General features: G+C 41.7%; 1 protein-coding gene across 1 annotated transcript in view; it reads right to left on the reverse strand.

Annotated features, from left to right (window-relative positions):
- Nucleotides 1-17,522, reverse strand: part of vwa8 (von Willebrand factor A domain containing 8) — a 206,176-nt gene that overhangs the window by 42,849 nt on the left and 145,805 nt on the right. The window contains exons 29-37 of the mRNA XM_055644777.1: nt 17,131-17,330; nt 16,304-16,420; nt 14,997-15,061; nt 13,475-13,600; nt 10,564-10,673; nt 9,697-9,851; nt 8,019-8,220; nt 2,213-2,294; nt 1,037-1,241 (exon numbers count right to left, since the gene is read on the reverse strand). Of these exons, the coding sequence (XP_055500752.1) occupies nt 1,037-1,241; nt 2,213-2,294; nt 8,019-8,220; nt 9,697-9,851; nt 10,564-10,673; nt 13,475-13,600; nt 14,997-15,061; nt 16,304-16,420; nt 17,131-17,330 (1,262 nt within the window). The remainder of the gene's footprint in view (nt 1-1,036; nt 1,242-2,212; nt 2,295-8,018; nt 8,221-9,696; nt 9,852-10,563; nt 10,674-13,474; nt 13,601-14,996; nt 15,062-16,303; nt 16,421-17,130; nt 17,331-17,522) is intronic.

The following is a 17,522-nucleotide window of genomic DNA, read 5'->3' on the forward strand; positions in this document are numbered from 1 at the left end:
GAAGGGTTTTAAATTGTGAGCCAGATGAAGGAATATAGGTGGAAGGGAGGGGAGAAAAGAGAAGGGGAGAAAAGGGTGCAAGTTGAGGTGGGACACAGGGAAGATGGAGAGAGTGAGGGGAGGGGATAAAAAGGGTTGTTTGTAGGTTAGTTATCTAAAATTGGAGAATTCAATGTTTATATCATTGGATTGTAAGCTAGCCAAGTGAAATATGTGGTGCTGTTCCTCCAGTTTGCATTTGGTCCCTGGATGGATGTGTGGGAGGCAGTATAGGGACCACAGCTCCTGTGGTTGCAGGGGATGTATCTGTGGAGGGGTGGTTTTGGTGGGAAGGGATTAGTGAACCAAGAGGTCGTCGAGGGAGCGGTCTCCACGAAAGGCAGAAAGGAGTACTTCATCGCTGGTTGGTTGGTTAATTGGCTGCTGTAAATTCTCTAGGTGAGTGGCATAATGTGAGGGGAGTTGATGGGAATGTTATGTGAATATAAATGAGATTAATCTACGTTTAATGTAGAATTAGTGTAAATGGGTGCTAGATAGTCGATGGGCTGAAGAGTCTGTTTCCTCGCTGTATCTCTATGACTATGATGCCAGGACATTGCAAAGACACAAGTTATTTTGTGATTCTTCCCATCTGTAATTTAATATGGGAAGTGAGAGGGTTCACTTCACACATTTCAACATCTCAGGACATCACAAACACCGTTAAAAATTAGTTAAAGGAAGGTAATACCCTGTTCCAAGTAGAGAATAACACCCTGCGGGTTTTCTTTTCTCCAGTGAGACAGCAGACTGAACGGCCTTATTCTGTACTCTATGTTTCCCAGGCTTTATTACAAAGTGTAAAAAAGTCCTGTCATTACCATCTCACCTGGTGGGAGCTTGCAGTGTACAAAATGGCTCCCATGTTTCCTACATCATAACATAATTAAACAACAATCCGTTATTGGGTGACCTAAAGTTGTGAAAGATGTTATATAAAAGCAAGTTTAAAAAAGGTTTCAGCCTGAGCAGACTGTTGCTCCTTACTGTGTACCTGTATAGGTCGCCCATCCTGCTGTCCAATCATACTCCTCCACTCCAGGAGGGAGCGCTGCAAGTGATCAAATCCAGTCTCCCAAAGCCGGACGTGTCCTCCCAAATCCACGGTCACCACTCCTCCAGCCCCCACGGGTGCTATCAGGACTTCTGTGTCTGAAATCTGAGACACCCATTGAGTGTATGGGGAGACAGAGCGAGGCCTGCAAGAAAGAAAATTTGCACAGTTGTATCAGTACAGCTAGCAGGTCTGAAATCACCAAACCCATACACCAGTTCTGCACCAGCTCAATCCCAACAGATATGCAAGGACAATTTTCCAAATGGGTATCCCAGACAAGGAGGCTCTATTGCTCAGAAAATATATTGGGATCAGTTATGCATAATTACGAATCAAGTCAAGTCTATTGTCTTTGCATAAGTACGGCGAGGTACAGATATAATTAAAATCTTGCAGCAACATCTCAAGCATGTAGACTCAGACAAACACACAAAAATATAAATGATACATGTTATACAACATTTCTAAAACAATGAAAGACAGTGCAATAAAAACAAGACATTAGTACAAAACATAATTAGAAAACGCATTGAACATAAACGTAAAAACTATCCATTTGAACCAAGATATCAAGGTGATTTTTTATCTTCTAAATAAGCCGGCCCTCTTTATCCAATCCAATCATCATACTCTGTTCCTTTCTCCTTAGGCAACTCCCTCTTAAATGCATGTTGTTCTTCCAGTTGGCTCTCTGGATAAAAAGTTACTCCCAAGATTCTCTATTAGGTTTATTGGTGAGTATATTCCATTTTCTTAGTCCTTAAAATGGCAACACCACTGGTAGGTTCCCCAAAATTTCCCATCTGTGATTTTCACTTTTGCACCTGAAATAACTGCGAGCAGAATAATTGTCCAAAAAGTGAGAGGATGACCAAGCTGCATTTAAAGCCAAATTTCCTTTTCATACAAAGGAAAGTGCAAATTTCAACTCCCTTCATGAAATATGAGACTGGGACGTCATATTAAAATTTTTAAATACACAAACATTTTTGTTGGATTCGTGATACAGTAGATGAAGGCAAGATAAAAAAAACCCAGCCACATTTGGGAAGGTAAACTGCATGGCAGAATGGCCCACGTTTCTAAAACTATCCCATTTAGCAGTTTGCTCACCTGGGAATAGGAATATATTTAATCTTCTTAGTGTTCAAGTCTGTTACTTCCAAGAATCCCGCAGTAACTGGAGCTTTCACATCTACCAAAAAAGAAAACAAACCTGTAGCTCATAAGAGCAAAGTTGAGCAGTACATAGACAATGGAAGGTTATTATCGCCCCACACCATCATTACTTAAAATAAATGAACGGTAACGATACTTCATTTTAATTTTCATTTCAAGTATTGTACTATTTAATGCACTGTATAGGATTCAGTTGTTGAATGAAACATTCATTACCTGGAACCTTTCAACTGCCAAGTTTAATTGCTGAGTCTTTCGTGGTCAAATAGAGCCCGGTTATCATTAGCAGATTTCAAGGACCAGAAGGATGAGACTGATGCTCTAAATGTTTTTTTTCTAAAGCATGAACAAAATAGCTTGACATCTAAGTTCAGCATCTCATTGATGTGTAAATGGAGGAGGTCCTTGACTGTGAAGCTCATTAGTTCAAGACCAATGTCTGTGGCAGAATCAGGGCTGGCCTTCCAGTGAGGTAATGAGGAAGTGCTGCATTGCCTGAAGGAACATCCCAGAGGTGAAGAGAGAGTCACTGCTCTTGACATCAAGACAGCATTGAACAGAAAGTCAGGATTTTTGAGGTCAGGAATGCAGTTCAGGGTTCAATTGATATCATCATCAGCGGTCACTTGAAACGAGTATGACTGTCCTCTCCATAGGGTCGTCTACTTGTGGGTCTGCAGATGTCTGTAGAGGCCGATCTGTGATCTACACACCTTGGTGCAACGTGGGGAGTGGAGACAGGCGGTGCTTGGTAGTCGTCAAGCCCCCTTCTCTCTCTCCTTACGATGCTGTCGCTTTGACTCTGCGACACCGGGTTAAATTATTATGGGCAACAAGGAAATGGCAGAAGAGTTGAATAGGTACTTCGGATCTGTCTTCACTAAGGAAGACACAAACAATCTCCCAGATGTACTGCAGGACAGAGGATCTAAGAGGGTAGAGGAACTGAAAGAAATTGTCATTAGGCGAGAAATAGTATTGGGTAGGCTAATGGGACTGAAGGATGATAAATCCCCTAAACCTGATGGTCTGCATCCCACGGGGTCCTCAGTTACAAACCAGTTAGCCTGACTTCGGTGGTGGGAAAGATGCTGGAGTCAATTATTAAAGAGGTAATAATGGGGCATTTGCATAGCAGTAAAAGAATTAGTCTAAGTCAACATGGATTTATGAAAGGGAAATCATGCTTGACTAATCTTCTGGAATTTTTTGAGGATGTGACAAGTAAAATGGATGAAGGGGTGCCAGTGGATGTAGTGTATCTAGACTTTCAGAAAGCCTTTGATAAGGTCCCGCACGGGAGACTAGTGACTAACATTAGAGCACATGGTATTGGGGGTAGGGTGTTGATATGGATAGAAAATTGGTTGGCAGACCGGAAGCAAAGAGTAGGAGTGAACGGGTCCTTTTCAGAATGCGGTGGCGAGTGGAGTGCCGCAAGGCTCGGTGTTGGGGCCGTAACTGTTTACCATATATATTAATGACTTGGAAGAGGGAATTAGGAGCAACACTAGCAAGTTTGCGGATGACACAAAGCTGGGTGGCAGAGTGAGCTGTGAAGAGGATGTTAGGAGGTTGCAGGATGACCTGGACAGGTTGAGTGAGTGGGCAGATGTGTGGCAGATGCAGTATAATATAGATAAATGTGAGGTTATCCACTTTGGCGGCAAAAACAAGGGGGCAGATTATTATCTCAATGGGGTTAGGTTAGGTAAGGGGGAGGTGCAGCGAGACCTGGGCGTCCTTGTACACCGGTCACTTACAGGTACAACAGGCAGTGAAGAAAGCTAATGGAATGTTGGTCTTCATAACAAGAGGATTTCAGTATAGGAGTAAAGAGGTTCTTCTGCAGTTGTATAGGGCTCTGGTGAGACCACATCTGGAGTATTGTGTAGAGTTTTGGTCTCCTAATTTGAAGAAGGACATCCTTGTGATTGAGGCAGCACAGCGCATGTTCACGAGATTGATCCCTGGGATGGCGGGACTGTCATATGAGGAAAGACTAGGCTTATATTCACTGAAGTTTAGAAGGATGAGGGGGATCTTATAGAAACATATAAAATTATAAAAGGACTGGACAAGCTAGATGTAGGAAAAATGTTCCCAATGTTGGGCAAGTCCAGAACCAGGGGCCACAGTCTTAGAATAAAGTGGAGGTCATTTAAGACCGAGATGAGAAAAAACTTTTTCACTCAAAGTTGTGAATTTATGGAATTCCCGATGCCATAGAGGGCAGTGGAGGCCAAGTCACTGGATGAATTTCAGAGAGAGTTAGATAGAGCTCTAGGGGCTAGTGGAGTCAAGGGATATGGGGAGAAGGCAGGCACGGGTTATTGATAGGGGACGATTCGAGCCAATGAATGCACCTATTTACTATGTTTCCATGACACGGCGTAGTTCTATTTCATGACGTGCAGCTCCTTCCTAGGCATGCAGGTGCAGCAGGCAGTAAAGAAAGCGAATGGCATGTTGGCTTTCATAGCAAGAGGATTTGAGTATAGGAGCAGGGAGGTTCTACTGCAGTTGTATAGCGTCTTGGTGAGACCACACCTGGAGTATTGCGTGCAGTTTTGGTCTCCAAGTCTGAGGAAGGACATTATTGCCATAGAGGGAGTGCAGAGAAGGTTCACCAGACTGATTCCTGGGATGTCAGGACTGTCTTATGAAGAAAGACTGGATAGACTTGGTTTGTACTCTCTGGAATTTAGGAGATTGAGAGGGGATCTTATAGAAACTTACAAAATTCTTAAGGGGTTGGACAGGCTAGATGCAGGAAGAATGTTCCCGATGTTGGGGGAGTCCAGGACAAGGGGTCACAGCTTAAGGATAAGGGGGAAATCCTTTAAAACCGAGATGAGGAGAACTTTTTTCACACAGAGAGTGGTGAATCTCTGGAACTCTCTGCCACAGAGGGTAGTTGAGGCCAGTTCATTGGCTATATTTAAGAGGGAGTTAGATGTGGCCCTTGTGGCCAAGGGGATCAGAGGGTATGGAGAGAAGGCAGGTACGGGATACTGAGTTGGATGATCAGCCATGATCATATTAAATGGCGGTGCAGGCTCGAAGGGCCGAATGGCCTACTCCTGCACCTAATTTCTATGTTTCTATGTTTCCTGCATGGATTTCCTCCAGGAGCGCCTGTCCAGTGTAATGTGCTCCCAGTTGCTTGATGTGATGTGGAATTTCTTCAGACTATTCTTGATGTTGTCCTTTAAGCTCACCGGGAACTCGCTGACCTTCCTTCAATTGAGAGTACAGGATTTGTTTAGGGAAACGCGTGTTGGACATGCAGATGACATGGCCAGTCCATCGAAGTTGGTGCTGCATTATTGTGGTGGTGATGCTGGTCATGTTGGCTTCCTCCAAAATGCTGATGTTGGTGCGTTTGTCCTCCCAGCTGATCCTCAGAATCTTTCCTAAGGATCTTTGATGGTATTGTTCCAGTGCCTGCTGTAGGTTGTCCATGACTCGGCTCCATACAACAGGGTGGAGAGGACACCGGATCTGTAGACCAGCAGTTTTGTTTGGGCCTTTAGGTCTCGGTCTTCAAACACTCTTTTCCTGACTCTGGCGTAGGCTCCGCTGGCACAACGGAGCTGGGTCAGCTTTGAGGAAAGAATGCTGCGAAGGGAAGGGAAGTGGTCAACGTTTTCAAGAGTGGTGTCGTCCACTTTTATAGTGAGCTGGGTAGATGGCTGGTTGGGTGGAGGTTGATGTAGGACCTGGGTCATTCAGGATGCCCTGGAGGTCTTCTGCAGAGCGTGCTGCAATGGCGTAGTCGTCCAGCTGTCCGAACTTCAGACCTTCACTTACCGCCGACACCACCACCCCTCCTTCTCATGGCTGATCATCGGATCATGAGTTGGATGGGGTGCCGGACTTTTCGAGTGACCTGTCGCGCAGCCCGGACCTAAACTCCTCAGCTGGGCCTCGTGTGCAGTACAGCACCAGGGCTAACTTATCGTTCACCCAGCCACGGCCGAGTCGGTCAGTGAATTGCCGTCGGGAATTTGTCCCACAGTTTGAGCTTTTGTCCCTTATTTGAGAGTGAGAAAGTTGGCAACCCTATGTCAGAGATACTCCCTTTGTTCTATCATTGCTTTCTCATTTTCTGGAACTATTTAATGTTATCTTTTTTCGAATTCTGATTAAGAGTCCTGGACCTGAAACGTTTACTCATGCCATTTCCACAGATGCTGCTTGTACTGTTGAGTGTTTCTAGCTTATTCTGTTTTTATTTCAAGTTACCACCATCTGCATTTTTTTCTGCTTTTCATTTGCTGGAAAATTCATGAATGATGATAGAAAACTGGAGGTAGCCACTTCAGTACACTTGGGAAAGATCTCATGTCCCCAAGCAATGTTGCTGGGATCCTTGTGGAAAACTGCTGATGGGAATGTGAGGGTGGGCAGGAGGAAGAGCTGTGGCTTAGGAAGCTCTACTCCATAACTGCACGGCTAAGAGTGAATCACAGCAGTTATTCTGCCAAGCCAGACAATGGGATTAAAGCATTCAAGGAGAATGGCGAGGTCTGTGTGCTGAATGCTACAAATAAGTCAAGGAGGAACAATGTACAATGGTCAGTCAGAGGGAAAGCATTTGCTGACTTGCATTAAGGCCATTGCAGTGTTATGAGATTAGAGGAAATGGGTCAGCAAGCAGAAGGAGAGATAGGCTTGGTCTTGGTGATATAATCAAGATTCTAGTGAGGTCAGCTTGGAGAGAGATAGAGCAGTCAATAACAAAGGCAAAGGATTGTGTACGGATTTCGATTTTGAAAGGAAGGTCAGTGCTTGAACTGTGAGGACCACTCACCTCAGCAAGCAATAGGAAGTTGGGAAAGAACAAGTAACAACAAGTAACAAGTAGCCTTTATTGTCATTTAGACCTTGCGGTCTGAACGAAATTTTGTTGCCTTGCAGCCCTACATATAGTAAAAATGACAAAACACACTATAAACACAAATTAACATCCACCACAGTGAGTTCAACAGACACCTCCTCACTGTGGTGGAAGGCAAAAGTCTTAAGTCTTTGTCTCATCTCTTCTTATTCTCCCTCTGCGCCGAGGCCGCTGCCGCTGTCCCAGCCGCCGCTGTCGTCCACTGGGCCCGCGGTCGGGTCGAGTGGCCGCTGCCGCCGGAACGTGCCCCAGCTCCGAGTTCTGGTCGCCGCTGCCGCCGCCCCAGCTCCGAGGCCAGGCCGCCGCTGTCGCTGCCGCTGCCACCGTCCCAGCCGCTGCCACCGCCGTCCCAGCTCCGATGGCGGGCGGGCCGCTGCTGCTGCCCCAGCTCCGAGGCTGCCAGCTCCGTCATTAGGCCACGGCGCAGGCGGAGACGGGGGATACGACAAAAGAAGTCGCATCCTCCGAAGGAAGAGATCAAAAACGTGTTCCCCTCCCACATACACAACATAATAAACCAAAAATCAACTAAACAGTACAAAAGAACAACACAAAATTTTTTTTTAAAAAAACAGACAGACTGCAGGCGAGCCGCAGCTGCTAAGGCAGCGCCGCCATCTTTTCTAGTGAGGTCAGCTTGGAGAGAGATAGAGCAGTCAAAGAAAGATGAGTGGTCAGCAATTCAGTAGGAATGAGGCAATGAAAGGTGGGTGTCACGATTTTCCTTGAAAACTATCATTATGATTATGTAAAAACTCAGTTTATTAGACCGTGAATCTGATAGGATGTCATTTCAATTTCAAGGCAGGGTAAACAGAACCTCAGTGCTACACTTACCTTGTGGGTAGATTTCACTCAGAGGCACTTCTGTGGCTGCAACAGCTCGAATCACCTGGTTGATCCCTGTCAGGGTTATGCAGTTGGTCTGTTTCACTTTTCCAGATGGGTTTCTTCCAGAGAAGAACTTATCACTTGAGGGACTAGCAGAAGTCTGATCCAACTCAGCTCTTCTTTTCCAAGTGTACACTTCATTGGGAGACTGCAGAGATACACATTAGTTTAACGTTAGCATAAAACTTGATGTAATCAATTAAAAAAAATAATAATTAAAGGAAGAAGCCTAACAAGACACACTTGTTATTAACTGTCACTGTTATTTTCCTTTTTATAGAACCTCTGGTAATCCTTGGTCCTCATACCATTCCTCCCAGGATTGAGGATAACTTACTTCTACAGGTTATGCTAGATTGTTTTTAATGGGCTGGGGGAAGGCTAACTCGAGTTACATTGCTTGGCATGTTGAAATTAACAGCCTTTTCTCATTTCCAGGATTTACTCTCCTGTGGTGTTACATCTTAAATTTTGTAGGTGTCCTGAAATCCTTCATAAATGCTGTGCAACACAATCATATAGCACTGTATTATAGTAATCTAATTTCAATCAACTGACTAAGCAATGATCAAAACTTTGAAATACCAAAGAAGAATTGACCACACCATGAAGAAAATACAGGTAGTACTGCTGTAGCATGCATTTCCATTACACAAATTGGATATAATGTAAGTGAAAAATTAGGGAACACGATTCGCATTAAGTGGGCCGAATTAGTTAGGACATAATTTCAATCTAGAACAAGAAAACGGCCCCACACCTTCACTATGTAACCTCATCTTATTAATGAATGAATGAATGTATGAATCTATAATTCATTCAATAACACACACTATCTTTTTCACCAAGATTGGGCATTAAAATTGGCAAGCGATCGTATATAACCTTTCGTATTTTTTACTCAAAAATAAACTTATTTCTATTACATAGACCATTATTTTTTAAAGTCCTGCGGGGAAAAAAATGTTATTGTGAATCTGAACCACATTGGCCCCTAACCTCATTGACACATTTTTATAATGAGATTTTTTATAACACAAGGTTTCTTTGGAACACAGCTATTGTGTAATAGCAGAACTATCTGTATATATACAAAATCCATCCACCAATAGAATATGTTGATTAAAACTTACCAATAAAATCTGGCACAGAGATTAGTTTCATGTAACACGTGGAAAAAAAGTTAGATCAGTCCTCACCCACATATATCAATTCAGATCACTTGCTTTTTCACAGTGCAGAGAAGTATACCTATATTTCAGTCTCTAAAACGAGCCTCTGAGAATCCAGAAATGAAGAGTTTTTATTTGGTATAGGTTTATTATTGCAACATGTGCCGAGATGCATGTACAAACTACCAATACAGGGTAAATTTGTTTCTCAAATGTAGTGCTGAGCTACTCTTGTGTAAACAGAGTTTAAATAGGAAAGCAGTGCTTTAGGCAGGGAACATGAAACCATTTACTCCAACTACTTGAGTGAAAAGTGGAAATGAGAAACAGCTCACTGATTCACACCATCAGTTCCAATACGAGCAATCTGAAGAGCCCCATTCATTTTCAAGTGCTGACAAGAAAATATCTATTCCTCAAACTGAAACCTATTATTTTGATATGTGCCTTACCATAAGATCTGGAAATCCAACAACTATGGTTGCATAGCTGTTTTCATCAGATAAAATCCGATTTGGAGATGCAATCTTTTGTCCCAGCGCGGCACTGAGGTTCACCGAAGACAATTCTTCCTTTGATACTGTACAAGGGCTTAAAGGTTCCAGGGCTAAAATCAAAGGAGGACAGCTCATCATTAGTGTTTGAAGAACAATTCATTAAACAGACAGAATAAGTACTGATTTCATAAAAGAGCAGCAACTTCCAGGGTCAGGCATTGGGTTCATATCATGAGAGGATGGGACTTCAATCTAGTCCTCTTTATGAATAAGAAATTAATTCAAAGCAGTTTCTGCTTGCCAATTTGGGTAAAATATTACAAGGGCTATTTCTGTTGAAATTGGATTTTCATCTTAAACTGGCATTCAAGATTAAAGGGGGTTGAAGATGTTGTTTAAATTGGAGAGGACCATAAATCCCTTTCCTTTAGCTTGTGAATAAGGGCAATTATGATTCCTGACAATGGCTTCTACATGTCAAATGTCATATTTGCTTGATGATGAAGTTGGATTTGAACACTTTTAACAAGTGGTAACTATCCAAGGAAGCGACTGAGGTATTTTCAAAAAGGCTTGAGGCATGGCCCATCTTTTATACCATTTCACTCTCGTTGACAGGGTTCAGTCAGCATCAAATCCTGTATCTGCTCCCTCAACACCCCAGACATTGGAAACATACTGACAATTAAACTCAGCAAGAACACAATCTTGGATTGTGTATTTATAGAGTACAGAAGACCTTTGGCTGTTCACAGCTGTTTGATGTGATAAATAGAAAGTAAATGCACCTACAGTATTTCCACCTCTGAGTAAATCCCATACCTGTAGTCATCCCAAATCCTGTGTGGACTGGCTCCTCATTTATTGCATGCAGCTCACAAGCATCTGACAAGTCAGATCCGATGTACATTGGCTTTGTTAAGAGGAACTTCCTGAAACATAAGTGGAAACAATTTATTTCTTAATAATTGGGAGAAAACAAGATGTCAGATTGATTACAGGGTGATTAGATCAGAATAAAAACAGAACATTTTGGCAATTCTCAGACCATGCATCATCTTTGGAGAGAAGAAGAGAATCTTTACCGTTGATGACCTTTCATCAATTAACCATGTTTCTCTCTCTACAGATGCTGCAGATCCCAGAATGTTTTATTTTTACATCAGATTTTTAACCAGACATTTTCTGCTTTCTGATTTGTTTGGGGAATTTGGTATTGAAATACTGTGGCCAATATAGGGGGTTCTTAGTTTACTGACGATACTGATGACATTTACAAGTTAGATTTATTCTTGCAATGCGTTTTATTGAACTTAATGAGGAGGAATGTTGCTACCAGTTAGAATTACTATCACAAGCAAATGCTATGATTTATCATCAAAATTCTTCATCTCTCCCATTCCTTTAGATTTCCTGTTTATATCCACAGTTTCACTTACATAATTCTGCAACAAAAACATTTACCCATCTATCAACATATCTAGCTAAATTTTATTGGACTTCATCAATCCTGACATCTCCTAACATATTTAATGGAGCAGCAGAAATTAGCAGGGAAATTAAAGTTGTAAATATGAGATTAGGAAGGGATCTTGCAGACAAAAAGTACGCTGCTAACTACCATATGAACCTGAATAAGGGTCTCGACTCGAAGCATCAGCTATCCATGTACTCCAGAGATACTGCTTGACCCGATGAGTTGCTCCAGCACTTTGTGCCCTTTTGTGCATTAACCAGCATCTGCGGTTCTTTGTTCCTATATTTTGACTGCTTCACTGCAAAATCTCAAGTTATGCCTATTTTTTCCTCTTTTCCTCTCTCCTACGAGGTCATGACCCAAAATGTCATCTATCCATGTTCTCCAGAGATGCTGCTTGACCTGCTGAGTTACTCCAGCACTTTGGGTTTTTTTTCCACCATGTTAACCCATTTGCTCTCACCCTCTCAGAGATATTTCCTTGGTTCGACCTGCCTCTCCCCCACTTTTTCTGCGACTGAAATCTTATTTCCTCACTTTGACAGTTCTGAGAAGTGTCATGGAACTGAACAATTAATTGTGTTTCCCTTTCCACAGATGCTGCTTGATTGCTGAGTGCTTCCAACATTTTCTGTGTTGTTTCAGATTTCAAGTACCTGTAGGTTCTGTTTCGATTTTCATTTCTGCTGAAAGTTTCATTTTCCGTCAGGTAGGTTTATGCAGAAAGGCATAAATATACAAGGTACCAAGGCCTTTGTGAAACAGCCCAAACGTTGAACATGGAAGCTGAAAATGGCAGGAGAACAACTCCCAACATGATAGCTACTATAATACATCACAAATGAATTGTCCTTACATTCAAATGATCAATAAACTTGAAGGGAACCAAGTTGCTGCATTCCCATGATATACATACACAACTCCCTGAAAGGAACACAACCTTTGGAATAAACTTGTTTTAACCTACCAATATTCCTCATGTTTTTTTCAATATCACTGGGTTACTTACTAACTTGGAATTCCCTACTTAATACCATTGCAGAAGCACAACACCATGCAAACTGCATTGGTTTAAGATGGCTTCCAACATCAGGCTTCCGGAACAGACAATAAATGCACTCATCGTCAAGAAAAAATAAAATAAATAGCAACTGAGCAAGTAATTCGTTTTGGTTTGAATTATAGAATTTTGTAAATATAATGCCATATATGCAATTTTTACATTCATCTTCCCCAAAAGTTAAAATGTTGGTTGCGATCATTTGGAAAAAAATCAACCAAATCATGTGATCAGATCAAAGGTTGAACTGATTGGTTTTCTTTGGCAATTGGTAGCTTTCGCAACCTAAATTTTGGATTATCCTAAATTATTTTGATCAAATAGTTATTCAGGATCAGACTTTTTCCTACAACGGATTAGATGGTTGTAAGACATCAAAGGAGACTATCTACAGAAGACACAGAGACTGCAGATGCTGGACTCTGGAGTAAAAAGCAAACTGCTGGATACCACTTTGGCATCACAAATGATTTACTTCACAGCAATCAACGTTTCTTGTTACTAATCTGCCAATATTTACTTTCTATCTCTAACTGCCAGAAATAACAGCCAGCTGGGCTACGGTGGGCCTGGAGTTACATACAAAACCAACTAGCTGAGAAGGGTGCATTTCATTCTAAAATAATGGTCGCTCCATAATCGCCATTTAGATATATTTAATGAACTGAATTTTAATTCCGCAGTTTCCATGATGGGATTTAAACTCTTCCCTCCTGATCATTCATCCTGGCCTCTCATTACTGGTCTGTAACCAGCATGTTACTGGACCCTAACAATGTAGGTTTATAGAGTTATACAGCATAGAAACCAACCCTTAACCAGCTCTTCAGCCCAACTCGCCTATGCCGACTATGCCTATCTCAGCACACTTTTTGAAGCACAAATAAACTTGTCATCGAGACAACATTCAGTGCTAATGATTCATTGACAGTGTGTGTAGGAAAGAGCTGCATATGCCGGTTTAAACCAAAGATAGACACAAAAAGCTAAACTCAGTGGGTCAAGTAGCATCTCTGGAGAAAAGGAATAGGTGGCATTTTGGGCTGAGACACTTCTTCAGACTGAGTGTCAGGGAAAGGGAAACAAGAGATACAGACGGTGATATAGAGAGATATACAGTTCCATTGTTTGTTTAACCCCTGATTTGCAAATTACAAAAGAGAACCTTCAAGAGTAAAACAACATACTGCACTCACTTATTGGTTTTACTTTCCACCAGCAGCCATCTGTCTTCAGCTACCAAGTGAACAGATTGAACATTGATCGGCAGGGAAAGTGAGTGTGCTTGGCCCTCCAGAACATCCAATACATCCAGTGAATTTCTGTAAAACACAAGCATCTGTTGTCTAACATGCTGCTTTAACACTTTTGATGGCAGTGAACAGATTATCTATTTAATTTCTCGCTCTCAAAAGATGTGTAAATTCTCTGTGGATTTTGAAAACTGCTTAGCATAATGTGTGCTTATACTGCAATTTGCAATGTTATCATCAGTCTCCCGTAAGGCGCAACAGGAGAAATACAAGCAAGGGTAGTCTTCAGCAGAAGGGGACTAGAAAGGCTGGACGATAATTCAAACAAGATGCAATGACATAAATCTATTTCCTCTTTGAAGTCATGCACATGTTCCCATATTTATACTGTAAATTGCAGTTGCGAGCTTAGCATGCTAAAATTACATTCTTCTGTGATTGACTGCTACTGTGCATGTTTACACTGGCAGGTATCACCTTCTGTGACCATAGCAATGGATGTTGCTGATGGTTAATAGGAACTGTGTGCAGAGATAAGACAGACCTTCAATATATATGTAGCAAATTCCGTCATTTTGACCATTTAAGTAGCAGTTCTATTAGCTAAGGCAATAGGAAGCTGTTACCGTCTTAATGTGCTTTGGATGATGTGCGTAAAAGCATCACCATATCCAGATTTTCTTGCTTTTACCTGCAGTTTGCACAATTTGTACCTGAACAGCATTGACAGTGTACTGCTGTCCTAGCAAAATAGTTATACTTCTACCAAAATTATTGAAAGATATAACAGTTTAACATTCTCACATTACTATTTAGAAACATAGAAACATAGAAAATAGGTGCAGGAGTAGGCCATTCGGCCCTTCGAGCCTGCACCGCCATTCAATAAGATCATGGCTGATCATCCAACTCAGTATCCCGTACCTGCCTTCTCTCCATACCCCCTGATCCCTTTAGCAACAAGGGCCACATCTAACTCCTTCTTAAATATAGCCAATGAACTGGCTGTATTGGAGCTTGTTGAATACAATTTAACCTCTATTACAACTGTGGCTGTACTTCAAAGCTATAACCTGGGAGAATGCCGAGCTTATGAATGAGATTGTATGAGAAACATTTTTTTTTTCTTCTTTCTTTCCCAATCCTCAATGTCTGCTGGTTATTTGATTAAAAACGGCATTGCAATTTGCAAATTTAACAATTTGCACTAGTGCTCTGCTAGCTCTGACAAATTACTATGCAACGAAGCAGAGAGCCAACTCGTTCCAATCAGTACAACTCTCGATAAATAAGACACTACAAAAATTTGTCAATTTCTGTTATTCATGAGCGAAAGATTATCACACAGAGTACCTAGAGACACATGGCTGGCAAGCATAGCTCCACACCAGAATTTCACAGCACAAACATAGGTGGGATTCAATTTAGTTAAAAAGCTCAATCTCATTAAGAAAAAAAGTCTTACCCCAGTTTCTTGTAGAACACAAGCCAATTTTTGTGTGAAAATTCCCTGCACATTTTATAGACGACCTACAAATGGGAAGAAAATTGCTTACTTCAATTGCTGACACCACTTTAAATATTATTTCTCAGTAACAACCTTTTTTACTAACATTCTGCATAGCTCTATTACTGCACTGCAAATCAATGAAGAGGGAAATCCTTGGGAAACTGTTGCTCGATGTTAGTAACTGGGGATTAAAAATCCTTATCATAAGGATGAAGGAAGAGGTTAGATAAAATCTTCTAGGTGTATTGTTAAGGTGTAGAAAGCCCAATAAGAAATAGAAACTTCCATCAAAGAGGTAGAACATTTGAGCTGGAACATGTAAAAGATCTGTAGAATGAACAGGGAATAAGACTGAGTGGATAGCCTTTTGTAGATGAAAAAATGAGTTTGATCAAAGTAACCATCCTTTGGAGCTTTGTTGAACCTACAAACATGTCCACCTCTGCTTCTTTAGTCCTAGGGTAAAACCTGCTTCATTTGGTGGCTGTCCCTTCTGCTGCCGAGGCCTTCTATTTCCATTTGCCCTCTATTCTGATCAATATTTTTATTTACTTGATATTTGATATTTCCTTCTGTTGTTCAGGAAATGTGGCTAGTTACATTCCAGGGAAATACAGGGACATTAAACTACATTAATGGCTTCATATTCATGTAATGTTTGTTTTGTATTTTCATATATTTCCTTACAATATTGAAGGAAGCCATTTCTGTCCATGAAGTCTTTACTGGTTCACCAAGCAGTCCCATTCCCTATTAATTTTCCCAATAATTTATTCTCCCACATTCCCTCAATGTCCCCAAATTCTACTACCCAGCCACACCATGTATAGTTTACTTTAGGTAATGGGACAAAACCCATGCAGCCAGAGGGAGAATGTGCAAACTCTACAAAGGTAGCACTCAAGGTCAAGATTGAACTCGGGTCGCTGGAGATGTGAAGCACCAGGGTTACCCACTGTGCCACCATGCTGCCTTGTTATTTGTTGGTTACACAAAGAATGGGTTCAAACTTTTCAGCACATTTCAAATCATAACTAACAAACTAACTAAAGTGGTTGTATTCCCACATGGAATATAGGATCTTTGATCCTATAGCACCAATTATGCTACTCGTGCTCTCGCGGGGGAGTAAAGTTTACCATTTCATAAAACAGTTGGGAAATCGGTGACTTTTGTTTGAATAAAAGAGCACATCTTTGGAGAATTTACTGCATTATGCTAATCATTCCCAATAGCCACCGAATATAAACCAAACTACTGACCTGGTCCTCTCTATTTGACCACCAGTGTGTTTTTTTAGGAGGTTCCTGCTCTTTTCCAGAGAAGATAATTCGACTGACCGCACCATTGGTCAAGTTTAAAAGCAATATCACATTGCTCTGTGAAAGAGAGACAAAGGTATGCATCAATTAGAGTCTATAACACAGAAACAGGCTTTTCAACACTACTGGTAGATGGTTGTTAAGAGTACCGGCCGTTGTTTACTGTTGATCTATGCAAAGCCCAAATAAAATTGGGGTGGCACAGTGACACAGCGGTAGAGTTGCTGCCTCCCAGTGTCAGAGGTGGGGGAAGGAAAGGTTAGGAGTTGATGGCTGGAGGGATGTGGGGGAGTGGGAAAGACAGTTAGTATCCGGTGGAGATATAGACACAAGAAGCTACAAATACTGGAATCTTGAGCAAAACACAAAGTGCAGGAGGAATTCAGCAGGTCAGGCAACATCTGTGCAGGGAAATGGACAGACAACATTTCCAATCGGGACCCTTCTCCTCACTGATGAATTAATTTTGTTTTTTTCACTTCCAGGTATAAGGTTCAGAGAGAAACAATGTTAATCTTCAATGTAAAATTGGAGAGGGAGGTTATGGAGGTAAATATAATCAATTTGGTCACAAAATGCTGGGAAGAATTAGTTGTGCCGAGTTGCAAACCTCCATCTTACATTTCCATATTCATAGAGTAGAGAATACGAATGTGCCGGAACAATCTGGGAAGTAATTTTTTTTCACATCTCTGGAATTAGTGCATGCCATGGATCAATCGGCTTTATAGAGTGGGCTGGTGAAGTAGTTCAATTGCATTAAATACCTGTTCCTCGTGTAATATGACTTGATTATGAAGCGGCGGAGCCAGCGGAGCCACCCTGACGAAGGGCTGCCACACTCCACCAGCGTTCCGGGGGAACACGTCGTACAAATCCACATACTTTATGCTGTTGCCAGGTACGTTCATCGCGTAGAGAGAGACTGGATTGCACGTAGCCACGTAAATGGTGTCTATGGTTTCACCTGCGTTAGATCAATGGTTATATCAGCAAACACAATCTACAAGTGCACAATTTAATATCACACCAGTTTAGCAACAGCAAACTTTATTTGCAGGTACAAGAGATTGCAGAGGCTGGAATCTGGAGCTAAAGACATCAGGGAGTCATGCAGCATCCGTGGAGGCAGACGGATGTTCAACGTTTCAGGCAGAGA

The sequence above is a fragment of the Leucoraja erinacea genome, chromosome 13 (genome assembly GCF_028641065.1).
Source record: "Leucoraja erinacea ecotype New England chromosome 13, Leri_hhj_1, whole genome shotgun sequence".
Classification (NCBI taxonomy): Eukaryota; Metazoa; Chordata; class Chondrichthyes; order Rajiformes; family Rajidae; genus Leucoraja; species Leucoraja erinaceus.